This window comes from Aquila chrysaetos, chromosome Z, assembly GCF_900496995.4.
Source record: "Aquila chrysaetos chrysaetos chromosome Z, bAquChr1.4, whole genome shotgun sequence".
Classification (NCBI taxonomy): Eukaryota; Metazoa; Chordata; class Aves; order Accipitriformes; family Accipitridae; genus Aquila; species Aquila chrysaetos.
In genome coordinates this window covers 76,980,061-77,002,865 of record NC_044030.1, presented here as the reverse complement: position 1 = coordinate 77,002,865, position 22,805 = coordinate 76,980,061, and the positions used below count along the sequence as shown (strand labels likewise).

Sequence of the window (22,805 nt, the reverse complement as noted above, 5' to 3'; positions counted from 1 at the left end):
AAACCCTGGGCATGGATTTTTCCTTGCAGCCATTTCCTCATCCCGCAGCTCAGGGTGCTGGAAAAGGCGGGCAGCATCTCCAAGGATGGGAACAGGCAGGAAGGAGAGACAGCATCGAATGCGTGGGTGCTGCTCTCGCCGTGGTGAACAGAGTACAAACCCCGCTGCTGCCAAGCCCAGTGTCCTCAGATGCATCTCCCCAGCTCACCCAGCCACAGTCGCCGGAGACTTCCCCGCGCCGCGCTGAGTGGGGGAGTCTGAGCGGGCCGGTGGGGAGCACCACAGCAAGGAGCCAGCACTCTCCTGAGTGCGGGATCACAGGCTCGCTCCTGCCCCGTCCGCTCGGCCGTGGGGAGATGCAGATCCAGCTCGGAGAAGGTGGTGGCAGCGACGGGGGAAAGGTCTCCTTCGCAGTGGTACAGCACCTGCCAGGAACACGCTTTGCAGCCGGCACTCGGGTAGGAGGTTGCAGAGCTTGGTGGCCTCATCCACTGCCCTGACCTTCAGACACCAAGTAATGAGGCTTTAACAGAAAAACAGCCCGGGCCATGGTTCCCCACCTCCCTATCCTCTCTGGGACAAGGACCCACAGCCAAAGCCTCAGGAAGAGCTGAAGCTCCAGGGGAACACACCGTGCTCCTCACTCCCGCAGCGTGGGGATTTCCTGCACCAGAAGCACCATCGCTGGGCTCACCAGCCCTCAGTGGATTTCTCTTTTCAGGAATTTGCTTAATTGCCTTTTGACCCTGGACAAGTGTCTCACATCTTCCCTCCATCCCTCCACCCAAGGCCACCATTTCCACAGGTTAATTCCAAACTGCTTCACCAAACACTCGCGCCCCAAGGGGCCACTGCCTCTTCCCACAGGATATGCCCTGTTATGGGAAGGGAACTCAAGCAACCCTTCCCGGCTCACCTTCCCACCGCCGCACAGGATTTTATTATTCCCCGTCATGCCTCCCTCAGTCATCTCTTCCCCCAGACGGAAGACAGCCAGTTTATGTAATTGTTCCTTCTATGGAAACAGTTTCGTACCTTTAATTATTCCTGACACCCCTCCCTGCACTTTCCCGGCGTGTCTTTAAAAGGGTGCGGACGTGCTGGCAGGCAGACAGGCTGTGAAGGAGGAGAAGTTTTGGTTAAGACACCCACTGCACCCTGGGAAGAAGGCTGTGGTCTGCCCTGACCCCGCTCCTGCCCAGCTTTTGGCGGCAGAGGGGCCACATCCAGCCCCTGGACCAAAGCCCTTGTTTGTCCCCAGGCAAGCTGCACACCAAGCAGATCATTTGTGAGCACCGGGAAGGCCAGCGCCAGCTCCCCCAACCCAGGGCCTCCAATGCCCCCGGCAATGACAGGCTGAAACAAAAAGCATTTGCAAGGCCAGGGCATCGGCCTGGCGCGGGACAAGCGGCATGAGCCCCCCCCATCTGGGGTTACGCAGTCGGTCGAACACTGAAAATGTGAAATGGACGGGTGACAGCGAGTGCTGGTTTAATATCACGATGACTCAGCCGCTGTGCGGGGAGCACAGTGAAAACTCCTGACTCCCCCAGCTCGGAGGGGCTCTGTGAAGAGTTCACGGGGAGAAGGGAGGACCCCGGGTGGCTGCTCGCACCCTGCCCCGGAGAGCCAGGGACCCCAGCCCCGTCCCAGTAAAGGACGGGGAGACGGATGCGGTGACCAAACCACAGGGGACGGACAAGCCCCGAGCCTAGAAGTTACTCCAAAACGCCCCATTCAAACACCTCCTCAGTAAGGGGAAGCATACAGAGGTTACAAAAGCACCCTCTAATCGTGACACAAACGTCACGCTGACAGCCTCAACCGCTCACATCACCCATGAGCCGCAGCGCCCGCGGGACCAGCTGCTTCCCCCCTCGGTCTCGGGCCAGGTCCGCAGGTAGGACGCTGCCCCGAAGGGGATCCTCGCTCTGCGCCGACCGTCTCTCCCCCAACTCCACGGGGGCAAGGGATGGGCTTTTTCCTCGGGACGGGCGCGTTTCCTAGGACAAAATCCCGGACGCTGGCTCCCGACAGCTCCTCCGGCCGGGAGCCGCCTCGCTCCCCGGCCTAACCCCGGCCGTCGCGACGGGCGAGGACTCGCAGGCCGAGACCCCCAAAGGCGCTCCCCCCTCGGAAAAGGGACGGCGCCAACGGCTGTTTCGCAGAGGGACGGTGCCGGCAGCGCTGGGCCCAGCCGGGGCGGCCGCAGGGCTGTGGGGTGCCCCGGGGTGAGCGGGGTCGCGGGGGGGGGGGGGGGGTCGGCTTTAAACATGGCCCCCAGGCCTCACGCCTCACACCGGGCCTCCGGGGTGACCGGCCTTACCCCTCAGGTGAGACCTCACCCCCCCCCCACGAAGGACCCACGTCACGCCGGGTGTTGCCCCCCGGGGACAGCGGTGTCCGGGAGGGGGGGGGCGCTCCCCCCCCCCCGCCCCCCTCGGAGCCCCCCGGCCCCTTCCCCCCCGCCCGGACTCCCGGGGGGGGGGGGGGGGGAAGAAGGGGGGTGAGGGGGAAGATTGGCTAAACGGCGCCCCACTGACGTCACAGCCTTCCAGAAGATTCCCGCGAGGATCCCGCCGATCCGAACGAGGGACTGACCAATGAGAGCGCGCCGGAGGGGCGGTGCCGGCTTAAACTGGCCAATGGGAGGCGGCGGTAGGGAGGAGGGGCGAGGCGGGCGGGGTGGAAGGCGAGGCTTCGCCTTCCACCCCGCCCTTCTCGCCCCGCCTCCTTCTCAGGGAGAGCCAATGAGCGCGGCGCGGTGAGGCGACGGACAGCCTCCCGGCCCAACGGGGCGGGGCGCGCGCGGGCGGGACTCCCCCCTGACGTGGTGGCCGGGGGGGGCGGGGGGTGGCTCAGCGAGCGCGCGGCGCCCCAGGACAGCGCGAGCGGTGAGTGCCGGGGGCGGCGGCGGCGGCGGCGGCGGCGGAGGAGGAGGAGGAGGAGGAGGAGGAGGATGGCGAGGAGGAGGATGGCCGGCCTGCCCCGCTGCGCTGCCTCAGACCGCCGTCCCGTCCCACAGACCCCCACGGCGCCGGCACCGGCACCGGCGTCCCGGTGGGGACGGGGGCGCGGCCCCTCCGCCCCCTGCGGTGACAGGGTGTCGCTGGGCGGGGGTGGGGGGGAGTGTCAGTCCCCCTGCCCCGTGGGGTGACAGGGTGTCCCTGTGGGGCTGGGGGGTCAGTGTCTCTGCCCTGTGTGGTGACAGGGTGTCACTGTGGGCCTGGGGGTGTCAGACCCCCTGCCCTGTGTGGTGACAGGGTGTCACTGTGGGCCTGGGAGGGTCAGACCCCCTGCCCCGTGGGGTGACAGGGTGTTGCTGCTGGGTCATTCCCCCTGCACTGTGTGGTGACAGGGTGTCACTGTGGGCCTGGGAGGGTCAGACCCCCTGCCCTGTGTGGTGACAGGGTGTTGCTGCTGGGTCATTCCCTCTGCCCCGTGGGGTGACAGGGTGTCACTCTGGGGCTGGGGGGTCAGTCTCTCTGCCCTGTGTGGTGACAGGATATCGCTGGGGGCCTGGGGGGGGTCAGACCCCCTGCCCTGTGTGGTGACAGGGTGTCCCTGTGGGGCTGGGGGGGTCAGACCCCCTGCCCCGTGGGGTGACAGGGTGTCACTGTGGGGGTCAGTCCCTCAACCCCATGACATGACATAGTGTCACTGTGCGTCTGGGAAAGGAGGGTAGCCCCTCTGCACCCACGGGGTGACAGGCTGACCCGATGGGAGGTAAAACCTCTGTCTTACGAAGTGACAGGGTGTCTCTTTGGGGTTGGCGGTGTGGGCCCCTCTGCCCATGGGGTGACAGGGTATCGCTGTGGGGCTGGGAAGGGGAGGTTAGCCCCTCTGCCCCTTTGTGGGTGGGGAATGGAGGCTAGCCCCATTGCCCCCACGGGTGACAGTCGTCCCTATGAGGTGGAAGGCAGGGGACAAAGGGGTTGGTGCCTCTGCCCCCGCGGGGTGACAGGGTTTCCTTGTGGGGCTGTGAGGCAGGGTTAACTGCTCTGCCCTACCTAGTGACAGCGTGTCCCCAAGGGGCTGGGAGGAAGGGGTTAATCCCCCTGCCCCATAACAGTAACAGTGCGTCCAAGTAGGGCTGGGAGGAAGGGGTTAAACCGCTCCCCCCCCCCAATGGGGCTGTCCTACAGCCCTATAGGGCTGGAGAGGGCAGTGAGGTGAGTGTTAACCCTTCTTCCCTCCGCTTTGGAGGGAATAATGTGCCCTGTTGGAGCTGTGTGGTGTGGCTAGGAAGGGGTTAACCCCCCCACACACACACACACACCCCGTTGGGAGCACCAGTTTATCCCAGTGGGGCTGAACTGGGTGGTGAGGAAATGCATAACCCCTGCCCAGGTAACAGTAATGGGATTGGAGGGGCCAGCAAGGAAGGGGTTAACCCCTTGTCCCCAGTCGAGGTGACAGTGTCCCCCGGGAGAGCTGGCCGTGGGGACGAAAGGGTTAACCCGCTTTCCCCTTGCGGCAGGCAGTGGGTCCCTGGGGGGCTGGAGGGATGAGGAGGGGTCACCCCAGGCAGGGGCCAGCACCCCCGTGGGGCCGTGCAATGGGGCACAGCAGTAGGGGGGGGGGGGGGGGGGAGTGAGAACCCCTCTCCATGCAGGTGACAGCTGCTCACCGAGCCCCTAAATGGGGCACCCCTAAATGGGGCACCGCCTGTGGGGGTGTGTGGGGGGGGTTTAACCCCATCCCCACACAGGTCTTAGCCCCCAGTGGGGCTGGGCAGGGGGCGCAGCGAGCGGGGTGCAGGGGGGGGGGTTAACCCCATCCCCGTGTCAATGTGAGCACCCCGCTGGGGCTGGAAAAGGGGGACCCTACACGGGGTGGGGGGGGGCAGCAAGGGGGGCTTGACCCCATCCCCACACCACTGCGAGCACCCCAGTGGGGCTGGAAAGAGGGAATCCTATATGGGGAGTCGCTGCGGGGGCGGGGGGAGACTTGACCCCATCCCCACGCAGGAGGCAGCACCCCGTGGGCACGGAAATGGGGGACCCCATCTGGGGAGACATTGAGGGGGTCTTGACCCGTCCCCAGGCAGGAGGCAGCAGCCTGGCAGCGGGGGCTGTGCCGGCAGAGGCAGCGAGGGGAGGGTTAACCCCGTCCCCACGCAGGTGCCGGCACCCCAGTGGGGCTGTCGGTGGGGAGGGGGAGGCGGGCGGTGCGTGTGGGGGCCCGGGGAGGGGATGATTCATTGCGGGTAGTCATGACATTGCTGCCTGGTTGCCTGCGGCTGCCAGCCGTCACGGGCACGGGTGGCTCTGCCTGCCCCGGCACGCCGAGATCCCCTCCGGCTCCCTGACCGAACCCGGGACACGCTGCCATGCCGGCCATCCTGCTCTTCTGGAGCCGCGCCGAGAGGTATGCACCCACCCCGGCACCCACCCCGGCAAGCCCCGGCTCGGCCACCCCAGCACTGGGTGCCCGGCGAGCCACCGGACCCCCAAACCCTGGGGACGCAGCAGGCTGTGGGCTATCACCTGCCCGGCGTTTTCGCTCGCCCGAGGGTGGGATGCAGGAGCCGACCGGTGATGTCCCGGTACGGCTGCTTGATTTTGGTGTGGGGCATCCGGAGAGGATGCTCTCCGTGGCCCGTGAGTGACGGTGACGGACTGCGGACGGGGGGACACAGTGGCATTGGATTTCCTTGGAGCACCTGAAGGTGACTTCTCAGAAGTAGGTTTTGCGCCGCCGGGCTCGGCTCGGAGGAGGCACCGTCCCGGTGCCCCGCTGCGGCGGGGGAGCCCCGGACCCCTTCTGCCAGGGGGACCAGTGCCAGCACCCGGTGAGGGGGATACAGGGACCCCCGTGCATCCGAAGGGGAAAGCTGGGGAGGTGCAAATTGGTTAACGTGACTTTTTTTTTTTTTTTTTTTTTTTTTTTCCCACATCACCGCCGCCCTACTTTTCTCCCTCCCCGATTCGCCCGGTGGGTGCACAGCCCTGGGCGTCAGCGAAGTCGGTTCTGGGGACACCGGGGGGCTCCTGGCTGCGCTCCCTGCTCCTCGGCGGGGGCTGCGCGGGGGACGTGACGGCAGCGGGGCGGCCGGGTGCCTTGCGGCAGCTGGGAGGGAGGATGCTGGAGCTGACGGCAGAAGTGTTTTAATCCGTTGGCTTAGCAAGAAAGCGTCAAGAAACCAATTAAAAGGAAAATTACGCCTCAGCAAGCGACTCCATTGAAGGGTCCCCCCGTGCGCGGCTGGGAAGCACACAAAGGACGGCAGCTCCACGCCAGCACCGCGTCGACGCTCGCTCGCTCGCCCGCTGCCGAAGCCCTTTCAGAGCCGTCCTGGGAGCAGAGGTCAGAGCCAACAGCCACCGGGCTGGCGAGGAGCTGCCTTTTCGGTGTGCCAGAGGAGCCGGAGGGAGAGGCTTGCCACCAGAGCATCATCCCTCAGCGGCACCAGCACCCCCGGCACAAGCCAGCACCTTCCTCTCGGCAGTCCCCCTGCCACCCTCCGGTGCCTCCCAGCCGGGCACACGGCACCTGCCGGCGCCTGTGGACAACCGCGATGTTTAAAATAAAACTAGAGCCTTTAAAAATGACGGCTTGGACTCTGAATGTGTTCGTAAAGTTTCGGTAAGTGGGTTTCCACCTCTCAACCTTGTGTCCTCGTTAAACCATGGTGCCTGTCCCCAGCGTCCCGCGGTGACCTTGCACCCCGAGATGGAAAAAAAACAAAAAACCTCCCTGGTGCTGCTGCCGGGGTGGGTTTGTTCCCTTAGATGACTGCCAAGCGGAGGGATTATGTCAAACGATCGCTATTCAGCTGGCGCGCTCATCCAGCGGTTACACGGGCTGATGTCATGTGCGGGGCTGGAACAAAGATTTAATTTTTTTTTTTTTTGGTGTGGTGGCAAGAGCAGGATGGAGGCTGGGCTGGCTTGCCGCGGCTGGGGGATGCTTGTGGTTTTCTCCAAGGCTGGGTGGCCGTGGCTTGTCCAGAGGCTTGTCTGGTTTGGGAGGGCGATACAGGAATGGCTTTTGCCCGCCTGAAACCCGCCCTGCGGCGCCTTCCCCCCCCCTCCCCGCTCCCGAGGGGGTTAAATGGGAAGGCAGGAGAGGATGACTGAGCAGAAGGGGGAGAGGATCGGTGGCAAGGCGCAGCTGATCCCCGGGAGGTGGGAGGGAAGGAGGGAGGCTCTGCGGGGACAGAGTCGTGTTTTACCATCATCTCGCATGTGAGCATCGCCTCCGGAGTGTGCCTTAACCCACCAGGTCACCCGCTGGCGGCTGGTCCTCACCGGCACGGTAAACCGCGGCACGGGGATGCGTTTTGGCAGAGATATTCCCCCCTCCCTGATCACAGCCAGACAAAGGGGTCCCCAGCCAGGAGAGCATCCTCGGCGGGCATCCCCACGCCGGCCAAAGGCCCCTTCGGCGGTCAAGACCAGAGATGTCGCGGGGGGTGACAGCGTTTTGCCGGGATGGGATGTATTTTTGTGGGAAGCGCCGTGGGGTTTCGGCTGGGTGAGGGGGTCCTGGTGGTGCCGTCGGTTTGGGCTGCGCAGGGTCGGAGCCGGGTGCTGTGGTCCCCCGGTGGGGGGAAATTGAAGGTTTGCCACCTCCGTGTCTCTCAAGTTGGGGTGCGACGGGGTTGTCTTCAGTGCTGCCTGGCTTGCCCTCGCTGTGGGAGGGTTGGCAACATCCAGGCAGGCCAAATCCTGGTCCAGGTCCTGGTGCTGGTCGCGGGGAGCCCCTGCCCCGCACCGGAGGCCGCTGTGGGGTGGGGAGGCGTTGGGGTGACCTTTGGCGGGGGGGGGGGGGGGGATTGGCAGGTTACCTCTCAGCCCCCCTGCCTGTTGCTCACCCCAGGTCTCCCACAGCCCCCCGGCCCCGCGGGGAGGGCAGATGCGGAGGCGGGCAGGGGGCAGAGCATCCCCCAGCGCCTGCGTGGGCTGCGTTGGGTGCCGCCGGCAGCTCTGCACGCAGGAGCTGGTACGGAAACGTGCTGGCATCCAGGAGCTGCCGCGGGAGACGCTGTCGGATGCTCTTTACGCCCCCAGGGACCTTCTCCCACCTCTTTTGTGCCCACCCCGAGGCTGCCGCACGCAGCCACAGGTGCCCCCATCTCCCCTCTACCGTGTCCTTCAGAGGTCCGTGCCTTGGGTGCCCTAGCCCCCCTCCCCACCTACAGCAAAGTACCTGCTCCATGGCTGGGGCAAAAAAGAGCAGAAGTTGGTGGTTTGGATTGAGGTGGCCAAGCGTGGGGCCAATTTCCAAGCCCCTGTAGCAGCTACCCAGCTGTAGAGGGGTTATTGCCTGAGGTGTGACCCAAGCTAAGCCTTGGATGCTTGGGATGGATGCTGGGGGCTCGGTGCAGTGCTGTGGGCGTGCAGCCCTGGGGGGGGGCTCAGCCACCCTCATCTGAGCTGCTGTGGTTGGGGCATCCCTCTGTCACCTCCACTGGGAGCTTATGGATAGAGTAAGGTCGGGGGAGAGCAGCTGGTAACTTGTACGATGGTGAAGGAAAGGGCCAAAGCTCACAGCCCGTGCTGAAATCTGTCTGCTGGAGGAGCACGATGGGCTGGGGCTGCCCAGGGGAGTTTGGAGCAAGGACGGGGTAAAACCTGGACCGTAGCCAGGAGCAGGACATGAGCAGGAGGGCTTAGCAGAGAGCAGCAGGTCTGCTGGGGCAACACCTGGAGAAGAGCAGGGCCAGCAGCAAGCGCTGAGCTCTGCCGTGTGAGGTGGGGGGGTGTTGAGAGTTTGCTGTCGGATAACTGAAGGTTGAGAAGCAGCGGCAAGTTTCCTTGGAGGAGTGTGGGGCTTGCTTAGCCTCTGCCCAGAGGAGCTGCCTTGCCGTCTCCTCTGGCTGCTCCCTGGGTCTCTGCAATTCCAGCGGCGTGACTGGGGCATGAATTATGGCCACCCAGTTTTCCATGCCTTAGTAAGGCATGGCCCCGGCCTCGGCCCCCGCACGATGGAGGCAGTGAGCCCTGGGTTTCTGGCTTACTGCAAGATGCAGTTGAAGGCTCTCAGGGAGTGCAAGTCAGGCTAGAAAGTGGGCTTTTTTTTTTTAAAACAAAAAAATAAAAAAGCCCTCCCACCATCACAAGATGTTTCTGTCTAACGGCTTCGTTCTCTCTCTTCGCTAAATACAAATTACAGCTCTGACAGCCGGAGGCGCTTATCTCCAGCTGAATGCCAATTGCTTTCAGGAACAAAATGTTTGAAGTTCCTTTAAGGTGAAGGCGGCAGCACAGTCCCTGCGGCTGCTTTCAGCCTCCAAAAACCTGCTGTTATTACCCTGACTCGGGTCCCAGGTCCCCAGCTGGGAGAGAACCGTGCGGGGACAGACACGGGCCGGCAGCTACATTTAGATATACATAGCTCAGCCCTCCTGGCTCAGCAGGGAGGGGATGGGACGGGACGGAGACGCGGTCCTGGCCTGACGTTAGCGGTGGTGTGGCCCCTATAATAACGCTGTGCCCAGTCTTGGGCTCTCCCTCTCGTCGTCAACCTCAGAGATGAGTCTCCCCATCCCCGCCGTGGGGCTCGGGGGGGTAAAACAAGACCCGGGCCGCGTCCTGGCACCGGGGCTCTGACCTCCGGTGGGAAGCGTGGACTTGAGCCAGCTCTGGTGCTGCTGGCCGGTGGGACGCGGGGAGCATTGGCTCCGCGATAAGTGCGTGCCGGTCCTGTCCCCGGCTGCCCCAGCGTGATACTTGCCTTACGGAGAGCTGTCTTTCTGCTTTCAGGAATAAGTACTCGGCTCCCGGCAGCGTCGCCGTCATGGGGAAGGACTATTACAAGATTTTGGGCATCCAGACCGGCGCCAACGAGGATGAAATCAAGAAAGCCTATCGGAAAATGGCCCTGAAGTATCACCCCGATAAGAATAAAGACCCCAACGCCGAGGAGAAGTTCAAGGAGATTGCGGAGGCTTATGACGTCCTGAGCGACCCCAAGAAACGAGCCGTTTACGACCAGTATGGGGAGGAAGGTAAGGGGATGAGCACTGCTTGCTCAGAGGCAGGGGTGCGGGGTCCAAACTGGTGTTTATAGGTGAGGGAGCATTTTCCTACAGAGATGTTCCTGTGATTCATGCCTGCTCCTGAAACAGGGCTGGTAGCTGCAGAACTGGGGAGAATGAGGGCTCTGTGGGTGCCAGAAATCGCCTCTCATCCCACTCCTCCCCGGACTGCTCCGCTTTTCCGACCCGCCACCCTGCTTCCTGGGATGGCTGGGCTTTCCCTGCCCTCTGCCCCCAAACCCCTGCAGCTGGCTGAGACGATGGAAGTGGAAGGAACTCACTTCCTGGGTCATACCTGGGGTAATTCATTAGCAACCCTTTAATTGACCTAAATTTCCCTGTGAGAAAGTATTGGTTTTGCCTGCATTTCCCCCTGCATTTGGGCACTGGTCCCACTGTCCTCCCCGGTACAGGCTGACCTACAGGATTCAAAGCTTTTCCCAATTTAAGTAATAGGTCCTTGTTTTGAAACCAAGCGGCTGCTGTTGTCTGGTGGTTGGCATGGAGGAGGAGGAGAGCGGCTCCACCGCAGGCGGCCTTATTAGTCGAAGATGGAAGAGCGCAACCCCATTCGAGGAGAGCGCCGAATAGCATCTGCATTAATCAGCCCAGGACTTGGGTGCTTAAAAGAGCAGGAGGTCTGGCAGGAACAGGCTGCTGGGTGGAAAAGGCAGCCCCTCTCATGGGGCCAGCGGGCAGGTGCATCCCCTAATGAGCCACCAGCAGAATTAATCAGCGGTGGGTTAATTCTCGACCCGTTAGTTATGTCAGGGCTACGATGGATGCACCAGGCACAGTGATTTGCCACCCTGTAAAAAGAGAAAAGACTGTCTCAAGTGGGAAACCGGTCTTTCCCTGGAGGCGAGACTGAAATCGGACCCTGCTCGGGCTGGCGTCACGGGATTAAAGGTGAAACCTCTGGCTGTACAGTCTGTTAGGGATGGGGACTCGCCAGGGATTTGGCGAAATCCCCATCGCTTGAAGGCACCTAAAATAAGACTGAGTTAAGGAGGGAGGGAAGAACATCCCCCCTCCTTGCCCCATCAGTGTCAGACCAGTGAGTGGTCTGTGGCCCCCCACCTTTTGTTTCCCATCAGATGCCATTTTTTTGGAGCAACGTGTCCTGGGGATCAGCATTTTAAGGGGCTTCTGGGTCCCACACTCTGAGGTGGGCAAGGCGAAGTAAAAGCCTCCCGACCCACCTAGAATATTAACTTCATCAATCAGAAAAGACCCCCAAACTTGCACGCTCTGTTCTTGTCCCCCTCCTATCTCTCACTGCGGGGGGCTGGCACAAGAGACAGCCTGTCAGAAATAGTCAACAGCGTGCCCTGAAAATAGTCCTTGAGCTAGGCTTGGCTTAACCCTTCCTGCCCCTCCTGGTTAAAAATAGCCCTGCAGAGCATGTGCGACCTCTTTGCGGGGGGGGAACTTGTCGTATGCCTTGGCTGCTTGGGACTTTGGGGGAGTTGCAGTGACGTAAGGCTCAGCCTGGGACAGGGCAGGGGAGTTTCCCCTGGGAATGGTTGCCAAAAGATCCAAACCTTGAGCTTACCTGGCATTTTGTACAGTCCGTATGCAGGGAGTGTACGCAGAACGGGGGGTCTGCTGACCTCCACCTGCTCTGCCACCCAAAGTCATGGTCGCTTGCTGAGCTTAAAGCCTGTTCTCACCTGCAGGACATGATGCTCCTGGGCTGCAGCTGTCAGTGCAGCCCAAGAGACAGGCCATTTGGGCAGAAGGGAGCCTGCCCATGGGGAAAAATGGAGAATGGGCTGGTCAGGAAACATTTCAAATGAAAAGGCTGTGAATTGGATGGAGAGAACGAAAGAAGCACTTCAGTAGGGATAGCAGGGACAAAACCTGAACAGATTTGGGGCTTGCTGGGTGTCGAGGCAGGACTGTGTGTCATGGGTTGAGGTGGTGCCTTCCTGGCCCATGCTCTTTGCAGGTGGCTGGGCTGGAGGGGGTGACCCGCACCCCCAGGAGTTGCTGGAAGGGCTGCCCAGAGCCAGCAGAGACCACGCTCCCACCCGGGAAGTGCAGTCCTTGTACGGCGTCTGCCAGCAGAGAGTGTTCATGTCTTGTCCTTCCCCTTCTCTTCCAGGTCTCAAAACTGGAGGTGGCACTTCAGGTGGCTCAGGGAACACTTTCCACTACACCTTCCATGGAGACCCCCACGCCACCTTCGCATCCTTCTTTGGAGGCTCCAACCCTTTCGACATCTTCTTTGCTAGCAGCCGCTCCCGAATGTTCAATGGCTTTGACCAGGAAGACATGGATATCGATGATGACGACGACCCTTTCAGTGCCTTTGGCCGGTTTGGCTTTAATGGCATTAATGGGGTTCACCGGCGGCACCAAGAGTCCCTGCACACACGGAGGAAGGTCCAAGACCCACCCATCATCCATGAGCTCCAAGTGTCCCTGGAAGAGATCTACCACGGTTCCACCAAGAGGATGAAGATCACACGCAGAAGGCTCAACGCTGATGGCCGGACCATGCGGACTGAGGACAAGATCCTAAACATTGTCATCAAACGGGGATGGAAGGAGGGAACCAAAATCACATTCCCCAAAGAAGGAGATGCCACCCCAGACAATATCCCTGCTGACATCGTCTTCATCCTCAAGGACAAGCCTCACTCACACTTCAAGAGGGACGGGACGAATGTGGTCTACACAGCAAACATCAGTCTTAAAGAGGTGGGTGTGGGTGGGAAATCCCACAGGGTGGGAGGTGGCGCTGGGTTGTGGTGGGACCAAGATGGGATTCAGTCCTTCTCCTGTGCTGATGGGGAAGGACCAGGTAGGTTGTGAGAAACACAAGCAAAGACCTCTGCAGAGAGGAGCTGCAGAGACCAACTTGTGCTTGGTTTTGGAGGTGCTCAACCTCCGTGCTGGGTGTAGGACACAGGTGACGTGGTCCCTGCTGAACCTTGCTTCTTGAGCCAATACAGGTGGTATTTATCCATTTTCTCCCTTCCTCATAGGTCTTGTCGTTCTATTTTAGCGTAGGGTATTCACATGTGGAAGAGAGCCCCGATCCTCCATAGGAACAAGGGAGAACCCAAGTTGGCTGGCATGAGTCTGGTCCCAGCTTCTTCTTGTAGCTGAGCCTGCTGTGGCTTAGTTGCTGTTTGCAATAGCGCTGGGTGCCTCTCCCCATGGACAGAGAGCAGGGTCACGAGGATAAAGGTGGTACCTTGCCCTCCCTGAGCAATGCTTTAGCTGTTTTCCTTGGTTCTGGCTTTCCTAGATAAAAAACCAAAACCGAAATATTCAGGCAGTGAGCAAAACCCAACACATACAGGCTGCCAGTCCTGGAGGTCACAGCAGGGCTGGATGTATCAGAGCCAGCAAACTATGCGAAAGTGGGAGAGGAAGGGGAGATTACCCCAGTACAAGATGTGCTGTTCGCTGTTGCTGCTGTATAACTACCTTTTAATAAATCCCAACTGGCAGCTGCATTTAACATTGACGTTTTTGGCAGCTGCCATTTGCTGTTCCTTTCAGACTGTAGACACTGTCTGTCTTATTAATGAGCTGATTTTTTTTTTTTTTCCTGAAGGCAGATTTATGTTCTCAAATGCATTTAATAGAAATAAGCTCAATGGGCCAGACCTCAGGTAGGAAAATATGAGCTCATTAGAGTGCCAGCGAGTTGGGAGAGCTTTGCAATGGCTCTGCATCCAGCTGGGGCTGTGACCAGGTGTACTGGGGGCAAGGAGCAGCCACATGGGTCAGGCAGAGCTGGGTGCTCCTGGAGCAAACTCAGCTCAAGTTAACCTGTGGAGTCAGTTGAATTTCCTTCACAGTGCGAAGTGCAGAGGTTTATTCCTGCGGTGGCTGGCTCCCCTAGCCACTCCAGAAATACTTGGGAGAGACTACCTTATTTATGGAGCCATGCATGCCATATCTCAGATGTTTCCTTCTGTGCGTTCCTCTATCTGTAAAATTAACCTCAAGCTGGCTGTTCTGATGTCCAGACCACGTTAGCCCAGGTTCATGCACTGCTCAGTCTGGAGGGCCTTTTGCCTGGAGTTGCCCTCACTAGCAGCAAGTGGAGAAACCTGCTCCGGCTCCACATGCTATTGCACCAGAAGTGCTGGTGCTGGGTTCCTGTGAGCTCCGTGAGCAAGGCACACGTGCTGGTGTTTGGTCGGCACGATGCAGTCACAAAGTGGAAAATTGCTGGTCCGGGCAAATTCCTTGTCTCTCTGAGCTGGAATTTCAGGTCTCTGTCCTCCCCCATCGCAAACCCAGCGAGCTGGGCATCCTCAGGGAGCTGCCAGCCTGGCTGCCATCCCCAGGCTGCTGCTTGCCAGGGCAGGGTGATACTCTGCAGCTTTTATCTTCCATGAGAAGAAGTACCTTAAGTGCTCTGGAACACAAGCAGATGCCAGGAGCTCCCCAACTCCATATGCCACCACCTCAGTATGTGATGGGAGTACAACCTCTCCATCACCTGAGCCTACATCCATAGCCCTGGGCACTCTCCTTGCACCCTTCCTCCTTGTGAGTCTGGCTTTTTTAGCCTGGTCTTTAGTCTCGTCCACTGCCACGAGAGCAGCACAGCACAGTGCCAGCAGGCAGAGCAGGCAGGCAAGTGGGTGCCGTGACCCCACTCGTGGCCATGCTGGAGACGCCTCGCTAGCACCCTTCTGCAACGGACAGCAAACCACCTGGTGCTCGGGCTGGGGGCACTCATGGAAGCATCTTCTTCCTCCTCCTCCTCCTCCATCCCACAAGACCCCCTCTGGAGAGCAACCCAGAGAGGCAATGCCTTCCCAGCCCTCAAGTCCCGCTGGGTGCCACGTCCCCCCGGCCGGCGTGGTGCGGGTTTGTTGCCACCCGACTGCTGCAGAAGCCAGAGGTGTACGATGGCTTCCCCAGGGACTTGTGGGCTGCGGGGAAGTGTCCCTTCCTAAAATTACAGGCGCGCGTCGCAGTGGGAGGCTGAGGGAGGGAGGAGTGACACTGCTCCGCCAGCAGCTGCCTCTCCGAGGAGGCAGATCTTCAGGCAACGCTGCCGGCAGGGCCTTGTGCCCGCCCGGCTGCCTGCCTAACGCCTGCCCTCGGCAGCCGCCCGTGTTTCATCCTTTACCTGGCGTCACCTTCCTCGAAGCATCAGCACCCAGCTGAGACGTGAACCGTGGTGACATCCCTCCCGGTGGCTTCGCTGTGAGCGGAGGAGGACCCAACGCTGACCTAGATAAAGCTCTGCTCTCGCAGCACAGCGCTCAGCTATCAAACCCAGGGTGATTTAATCCCCAGGGATAAACTGAGCCTCTTTCTAGGATGCGGGGCAGCTCCCGCGGTTACTGGTGTTACTTCAGCAACCGGTTTCCCAAATGCCTGCGAAGTTGAGCAAGAAGAATGAAAAACAGGGACATACGGTGGAGGAGCGATCGCCTCGGATTCTTGTATCTTGGCTCTAGGAAGGAAACATTAAGATCCCATCTGCCTTCGCTGTTACCGCCCGCTCCTGCTCGCATCCCTCTGCTTGCCCTGTCCACGTGCCCCATCCTGTTCTCCTTCCCATTTTGTGGCTGGAGATGTCCTTACCCTGGCACACACAGACCTGTGCAGCCCTCCATGGCACATGGCAGCGGGCACCAGCCAGCAGGAGGGCTCTGGCATCCTTGGGTGAGCATGGTGAAGAAATGCATTGATGGGGAGAGATTGTCCTTTGGTTTCACCCCCCACCTGCTGGAGAGCCAACCAAGCACCCACTGCTTGCACGGAGCTAGCGATGGGCGTCCTCCTGCAGCCAAAAAAGCTCATCCCTGGAGGACACTCTTCCCAGGAGAAGAACCCGTGCAGATGAGCTCTGCAAGGAGATGGACCCATCTCTCCTGTTTTCCACTCACTGGAGCCCCCCAGCCAGCTCCAGTATGGGTCCCCCAGCAATCTCCCTGGTGCAAAGCCCTGGCTCAGCTGCAGAAGCCACAGCCATCAGCCCTGAGCCGGTGGCCAGCACGAGAAGAAGAGATGTTTCTCCTGGTGCCTGTTGCTGCTCTGCCACCAGAGGTTTTTCCTAGGGAGGAGAATGCAAAACATCCCCCCATCTACCCCAAAAATGGCAATTGCATCCTCCTCCCCTCCCTTCGCAGGGTGTTTTGGTGGGGCTGGGACACCCAGGACCCAGCTCGGAGGGGCAAACCTACACCAACCCCCCACTGGGAAGCTCGAGGCTGTACCCCTGGCAATCCCCCCCCCCACCTCTTCCAGAAGCATCGCTCCGCAATCCTTTCCCTCAGCCCTTGCCGAAAGCCTGGAGACGATCCTGCCCACGTGTACGCCAGAGCTGTCTGAGTTATTTAAGGACACAAGGATTTTCTTGCTGCATTCCTGTGTCACGTGGCTTGCTAATGCAGGCCGGCTTGCGGCTGCCGCGGCACCCACCGCCCCGGCTGCTGCCAGGGGCTGGGGTACAACAGGGTGGCACCCACGAAACCGGCTCTTGGCTTTGTAATCGGGACTGGCAACGGGGACCAGCCCTCCGGGACCCCGGCTTCTAGGAAAGCTCGGTGCCGCGCTGCGGTCGCACCACAATCCCATGCCGGCGTAACCTTTTGGGGGCTGTTGGGTTGGGGGGGGACGGGACAGAACATGGGCTGTGCTATAGATAACCCCCAGCACTGAGCAGAGCTGCAGGGCTCCAGAGGGTGACAGCTGATGAACTGCGTCGGCATCCGATGATCTCAGCTGGATTTTCGGCTGCCCGAGGCTGGGAGGGGGCTAAATTTAGCCTGTCCTGTTGCTGTGAGTGGCCAGGCGCTTGCTGCTGGTGCCTCCTGGGGAGCCCAGGAGGTGAGGAGGGGGGTCCTTACCCCCATGAGGCTGGGGCAGCCCTCGCCTGGTGCACCCCTCTCCTGCACGGCTCCTGCAGCCCAGTTCATGGTGATTAGACTGGGCTGGCACCAGCAGAGACCTGGGCTTGCACTGGTGAGCATCAACCGATGCTCTCGGGCATCATCCAAACGGAGCTGGGTGGTTTAACCCAGGGAGAAGCCGGTGGGGGGACGGAATGTGGCTGTCAGGATGCTTTGGGGTATCATCAGCCCCATCTGATGGCATGTCTCCTCTTCTCCCTGCAGGCCTTGTGCGGCTGCACCGTGAACATTCCCACCATCGATGGGCGGGTGATCCCGCTTCCCTGCAACGACATCATCAAGCCGGGGACAGTGAAGAGACTACGCGGGGAGGGGCTGCCCTTCCCCAAGGCCCCCAGCCAGCGAGGAGACTTGATCGTGGAGTTCAAAATCCGCTTCCCGGACAGAATAGCTCCCCAGACGAGACAGATCCTCAAGCAGCACCTCCCGTGCTCCTAGAGCCCGGGGACTCTCCTCCAAGCAGCAATACTCCAAATGCACGTGCTGCAGCACCCAGCCTGCACAAAGCAGAGGGTGCTACAGCACTTACTTTCAAATGCAAAAAAAACAACCCCTCACACCACTTCACTTGCCCCCAAAACTCACCCAACCCACCCCACCCCCATCCATCCCTCTCCCCATCCATCCCTCTTGGCCTGTTTTCTACTCCAGCAGCGGGGAGCCTCCTGCCCATCATGGCGCTCTCGGCTGCCAAACCTTTTTTTTTTTTTTTTTTTTTCCCCCCAGAGGTCCAGCTTTTCCACCTCACACATGCAAGTGGCGTGGGCCCTTTACCCGGGGAGGTACGTCACGTTGTGGGTTTTTTTATGTCACCTGCTTTTCAGGCCACTTCTCCCACGAGAGGCTGGACTTGTCAGGGTCCGGCGCAGTGTAAATAGGACTCTGCAGGATCTGGCATCCCCGCTGTTAGTTTTTCTCTTCCCTTCTTTGATACTTGCTGCTGTTTGGGGTCCTGGCTGTACCGCGGTGCCGATCGCTCCCGCCCGCGGTGGCCCCCCCGCCCTGTAGCCGGACTGTTTCTCACCTGGGACCATGGTACCGAGTCCAACCGTGGTCTGCTCTCCTGTGCCAAGCCTACAACCGTGCCAAACAATGGAGCACGTGGGGATGGTCCCGTCCAGCCTCCTGCTGACCCCGGTGCCCGTGGGCAGCAGCTGCCTGCACCCGCTGCCCGCAGAGCCCCAGCCAGCAGGAGGAGGGGGAAAGCCCAGGGTGGAGCTTTCTTGTTCAGATATGTTGAGTTTGCATTGCTGCTTTTTTTTTAAATACGTATATATAGAGCTCATTAGATGATAAACTCCGTAAGGGTTGTTTTCTCTGCCCGTTTTGGGATTCCTGGCGTGGGGCACCCTGACTTTTCTTTTTGGGGGATAGTTCAGCTGCACAAACATCAAACCCCTGGGGCGGGGGTGGGGTGGTGTGTAGCACAAGTCGGGGTGCAAAGCAGAGCCAAGCGTGAGCAGAGCTGTGGGTTTCACTAGCCTTTGAGGTCAACATTGGGGATTTTGATAAGAAGAGAAAGGCGCATGTATATATTTTTCTACAGGGACGATTCATTCAGGAGGTATTTCTAGGCGTCAGGGTGGAGCTGGGAGGCGCATGAGGCAATCTGCTTAGTGGCTTCATTTTCAAATGCTGTATTTTTTTAAAACCTTTGGATTTCCATCAGGAGAATTTTTATATTTCTTACCTTTCTCGGCCCACTCTGCCTCATGCCAGTTTTTTTTCCCGGGAAAGGGCTCCTACGGAGCAGGAGGCGCGTTCGACCTGGCTTTGTACAGCTCCTCTTCCACTGCAGCACCACGGAGAAAACCCCTGCCAAAATATTCCCCCTGCCCCGGGAATCATTTTTTTTAAAGGCAAATCACTGACTTGAAACAGGGGGTCCTTTGGGGCAGAGGGGCGAGCGCAGGGCGTCCGTAGGGGCTGGGTGTACAGCTGTACAGTGTATCATATGGGGTGAGAAGACCCGTTAGACGCTGCTTAATTAATTGCCTGGTTTGGCCGGTGAGGGGACACCACCAGTTCCCTCCACTGGTCCCTGTGGAGTTCGATGTAGAGAAACCTGGTGGACACCGTGAGCGAGAAGACAGGCCAGCGCGCAGATGCAAGCTGCTTTGTTTTTCTCGGTTTCAATGAGACCTGAATGTTTTATAGTGGGTTTTTTTGTAATTTTTTTTTTTTTTTTTTTTTTTGTAATGTCAGTATTGAGAGAAATGAAGAAATAAAGTATTTTAAAAAATATACTTCCTTGGAGCATGTTGTGATGGGAGATGCTGGGCTGCGCTCACGCAGGCAGCGGGGACGGGGGGGTCTGTGCCAGGGTCGTCCCCACCACCGGGCTGGCCGGGTGCCTGGGACCTTCAGAACTGATAAAGAAGTAACCAGCCTGGTACGCAGGAACTTTGAGGCTGGCAGGGAGATGAAGAAGAAATCTGTTTGTTTTGTCTAATTGGTGGACAGCACCTTCAGGGCCTGATAATGAGGGAACAGGAACATATATGTGACCTGCTCGGTCACCGAGAATGGCTGCTCGCCTCTTAAAATGGCATTAGTTGTGCTAACCACATTGCCAGGGGTCAGGAGCAGGGGAACCGGTCAGGGGCTCTCCATCCCCTTGGGGATCCCGGGACGTGGCTGACACGGGCAGTGGGGTGTGCAGCTGGGAACGGGTTGGTGAAGGGGGCTCCTCGCTGGCTGCCCGGGGGGGGGACTGGAGAGACAGCAGTGCCCAGCTCTTCTCAGAGGGGCCCTGGGGCAGGGCCAGAGGCAGCAGCACAAGTTGCACCCAGGGAAAGTCCTGCTGACACCAGGAAAACCTTGCCCATAAGCTCCTAGCAGGAGCAGGACGCAAGGACAGGCGATGAGCGCAAAAACCCATGGGTGTTGTGCCTCAGGAGGGGCTTGGGCAGAGGCTACTGAACCCCAAATGGGGGCCATGGCTCACTGCCCCCTCCCAGGCGACAGCGCAGGCCCACGAAATCACCCCACAAAAACCCAACCCTGCAGCCCACACAGCAGACAGGGCTGGGAGCAGATAATGGGCTGGGCAGACTGGGGGGAGGCAGAGCCAGCACAGCCCCACAACGGCCATGGGGGCTGACAGTGCTGCCGGGGATGCCCACGGGGCAGGGGATGGCCGCGGGGAGGGGAAACCCTTGGAGCAGGAACACTTTATGGAGAAGGGATGCCCATGGGGCAGTGGATGTCAATAGGGAGGGCACATCCATGGAGCAGGGGATACCCGTGGAGGACGGACGCCTGTGGCGGGGGGATGCCCTTGGGGCAGGCATAGCCATGGGGAGGGGATGTCCTTGGGATGCCCACGGGGCAGGGATGCCCACAGCGCGGCTGTGCCAGGTCCGGAGTGGGACGGGGGACCCGCCGAGCGCGGCCGCTGCCTGCCCTCTGCTGGCAAGAGCGCCTGCCGGGCTCGCAGGGTTTTGGGGTGCTGCAGGAGGGCCCCAATCCCTTGGGTCAGGGACCCGCCTCTCACCCCAGCACCTTGGCCGGGGAGGGGGTCCCCCATCCTGCACCCACCGTGGCTGGGACGCAGCCCCTAGGAGGTCGCATGGTCCCAGTGGGGACCGGCTGTAGGGCTGGGGGGGGGGACACACACACGACAATGATGACGACGTGGTTCTGGGGCCACACGGGGAGCCCCAGGGGGGCACAGGGAGATGCCGAGCATGGTGGTAACGAAAGGGCTGCCCTCAGCTGACCCCCTCACTAGTCCCACACCATGGAGGGCAAGACTCAGCCAGCAGCCCCTTCCTCTCCCAGCACCTTTGGGGGCTGCCCAGTCCCCCCAGCAAGGAGCTGGGCAGGGGAGGAGAGTGCCGCGGGAAGGCTCTTGCCCCTGCAGCTACCAGGGGTCTCTGCTGGGGGGGGGGGCGGCCCCTAGAAAGGGGGGCTGGGGCCAAACCCAGTCCCCAGCATCAACTGCTCTCCCGGGGCTGCTGGGGGTTCATGGGGGTGGGGAGGCCCAGCCAAGCTCCCCGGCTGCTGCAGGTGCTGATTTGGGGGACACCCTCAGTCCCCCAGCAGGTTTACACTGCTCCAGGGTGGGGGGAGATGCTCCCAGAGCTCCCGTGGGTGCTGTACCCACCATGTGCCCAGGTGGCAGGGAAGAAAGATGAGGTTTTCCAGCCCCGCTGCTGGATTTAATTAGCATTTGCAATTAGGAGAGGCAGTAGGGAAGACTTGGGCTGCCGGGAGCCGGGACATGCACGCCACCACCCCATGCCCTGCTTGCCGCGGCCTCCACCGCAGGCAGAGATGCCAGGATGGATCTTGCCTGAGCACTCGCTGGGTGCTGATGGTCCCAAAGCGGCAGGAAGAAACCCACCCCCTGCCAGAGCCAAGGAAGGCTTTGGGGAGAGTCCTGGAGAGCTCCTGGCAGGGGTACAGGGCAGCCCTTTCCCCCTTCCCTGGTGGCTGAAAGGGGCTGGTTCCTGGTTTCTCCCCGCCCTGGCTGGAGCTGCCTCTCTCCCGGGTTGCACTGGTGAAGCAGTGGGACACGAAAGCAAAACCAGCATTTGCGTCCCTGCAGAGCAGCGGGGAGAAGCACAGGCAGGGAAGCAGCCCTGGAGTAAAAGCTTCCAGCTGCTAGTTGACCCAAAAAAAGGGCTGGTGTGGGGCAGGGGAGGAGGTGACGGCCAGCGTCCCTGCAGGAGCGAGCAGCAGCGTTTTCTCTAACAGAGGTAGCATGAGGACAGGGCAGGAGCGGTGCTGGCAGAGCACTCTGAAGTAGGACAGAGCACCTGAGCTGCCCACCCTCCCCGGGGGCCTACGTGGCCTCCTACCCCAGCAGGAGGTTGTGCTATTTTAAACACAGTGTTCCCAATTTCAGCTCGTTTCTCCCCACTGCTACGCACAAGCCCCCTCTCACAGGTAGTCCTGTCCTTCTGCCATTTTGAGACTCGCCTCTCCCCTTAAATTGAGCTGGTTTGATGGAGCCCTCCAAGATCTGCCAGGCTTTATTAGGGCAGAAACTCCCAGGCCCCATACAACTCCATGCAGTGGGGGGAAGGTTGCCCTCTCCATCCCCCAAAGCCTGGGGCAACCTTCTGCCACACCATTTGCATTTAACCCTCTCTGCAGAAACCCTCAGTTCCTGCAGCCCCCTAAAAGCCGAGAGTACGCGGGCGCTCCATATGTCCTACAGCCACGAACAGGCTCCCCCCCTTGGGCTCAGGGCTGGGATGCATCCAGCCTCCCACCCCGCTCCTGTGTGCATGATGGGAGCAGACCCAGGGCTTCTCTTGCATAACACACAAAGAAGCACAGCAATAGCACATTTTTCAGTTCAGAGAAGGGAAAATAAACCAAGGAGCAAGGCAGCGAGGTAGAAGTGGAAAGGAAGGAGAACCACAATCAGAACCCTTCTACTGAGTGTGGGGCACAGCACGGGGCCAGCTGGCACCAGAGATCCCAGACTGTCATCAGAAACCCAAGGGGATGCAAGAAATGTCATGCTGAAGCTCCCCTCTTCCCTAACCACAGCAGTGTCACACTGCAATACAAAGCCCAGAGACAGCCCAAGTGGCCCCTTGTGCCTGCCTTCAGCCAGGGTGGATGAGACAGGGATTGCTGGAGAAGTCCTTTGCTGCAGAGGAGCCAAAGCAGCAGGAGAGCCGACGGCTCACGGCCAGCGCCGGAGAAGCAACACCAGATACCTGCTGCCAGGATCTCTTACTCGGTGCAGGCTGCCAAGCCAGGGCTGCGGAGAGACACTGCCAAACCGGTTTCTTCCCTTAATGTGAGCTAAGAGGTGTTAAGAATGAAGAGCAACCCCGTAGGCAGCAGGGAAGCGCACGTACAGATGGATTCCAGCAGAGCGAGGAGTGCTCGGACAGCACCAGAGACACACATTTAAGAGACAGCGCCAGCACCACAAAAAGGAACTGCTGGGGCCTGGC

The 22,805-nt window shown here is 60.2% G+C and overlaps 1 protein-coding gene across 6 annotated transcripts; it reads left to right on the top strand.

Annotated features, from left to right (window-relative positions):
• The first annotated feature begins 2,828 nt into the window (after nt 1-2,828).
• Nucleotides 2,829-19,118, top strand: DNAJB5 (DnaJ heat shock protein family (Hsp40) member B5). 6 transcript variants are annotated; one of them, XM_030005198.2, is made up of 5 exons: nt 2,829-2,894; nt 5,250-5,370; nt 9,711-9,955; nt 12,093-12,691; nt 17,089-19,117. In XM_030005198.2, exons 2-5 carry the CDS (start codon nt 5,333-5,335, stop codon nt 17,320-17,322), a joined length of 1,116 nt encoding a protein of 371 aa, XP_029861058.1. In that variant the 5' UTR covers nt 2,829-2,894; nt 5,250-5,332; the 3' UTR covers nt 17,323-19,117. The 6 variants fall into 6 exon arrangements, with proteins under 6 accessions (XP_029861058.1, XP_029861060.1, XP_029861056.1 ...); XM_030005196.2 differs by lacking the exon at nt 2,829-2,894 and adding an exon at nt 5,950-6,588 and having other exon boundaries at nt 5,161-5,370; nt 17,089-19,118; XM_030005200.2 differs by lacking the exon at nt 5,250-5,370 and having other exon boundaries at nt 2,831-2,894.
• The last annotated feature ends 3,687 nt before the right edge of the window (nt 19,119-22,805 follow it).

Coding starts and splice junctions, on each gene's coding strand:
- DNAJB5 (XM_030005196.2), top strand. CDS start 6,521: ATGTTTAAAATAAAACTAGAGCCTTTAAAAATGACGGCTTGGACTCTG. Junction 6,589..9,710: donor AATGTGTTCGTAAAGTTTCG/GTAAGTGGGTTT, acceptor TTCTGCTTTCAG/GAATAAGTACTCGGCTCCCG. Junction 9,956..12,092: donor CGACCAGTATGGGGAGGAAG/GTAAGGGGATGA, acceptor CTTCTCTTCCAG/GTCTCAAAACTGGAGGTGGC.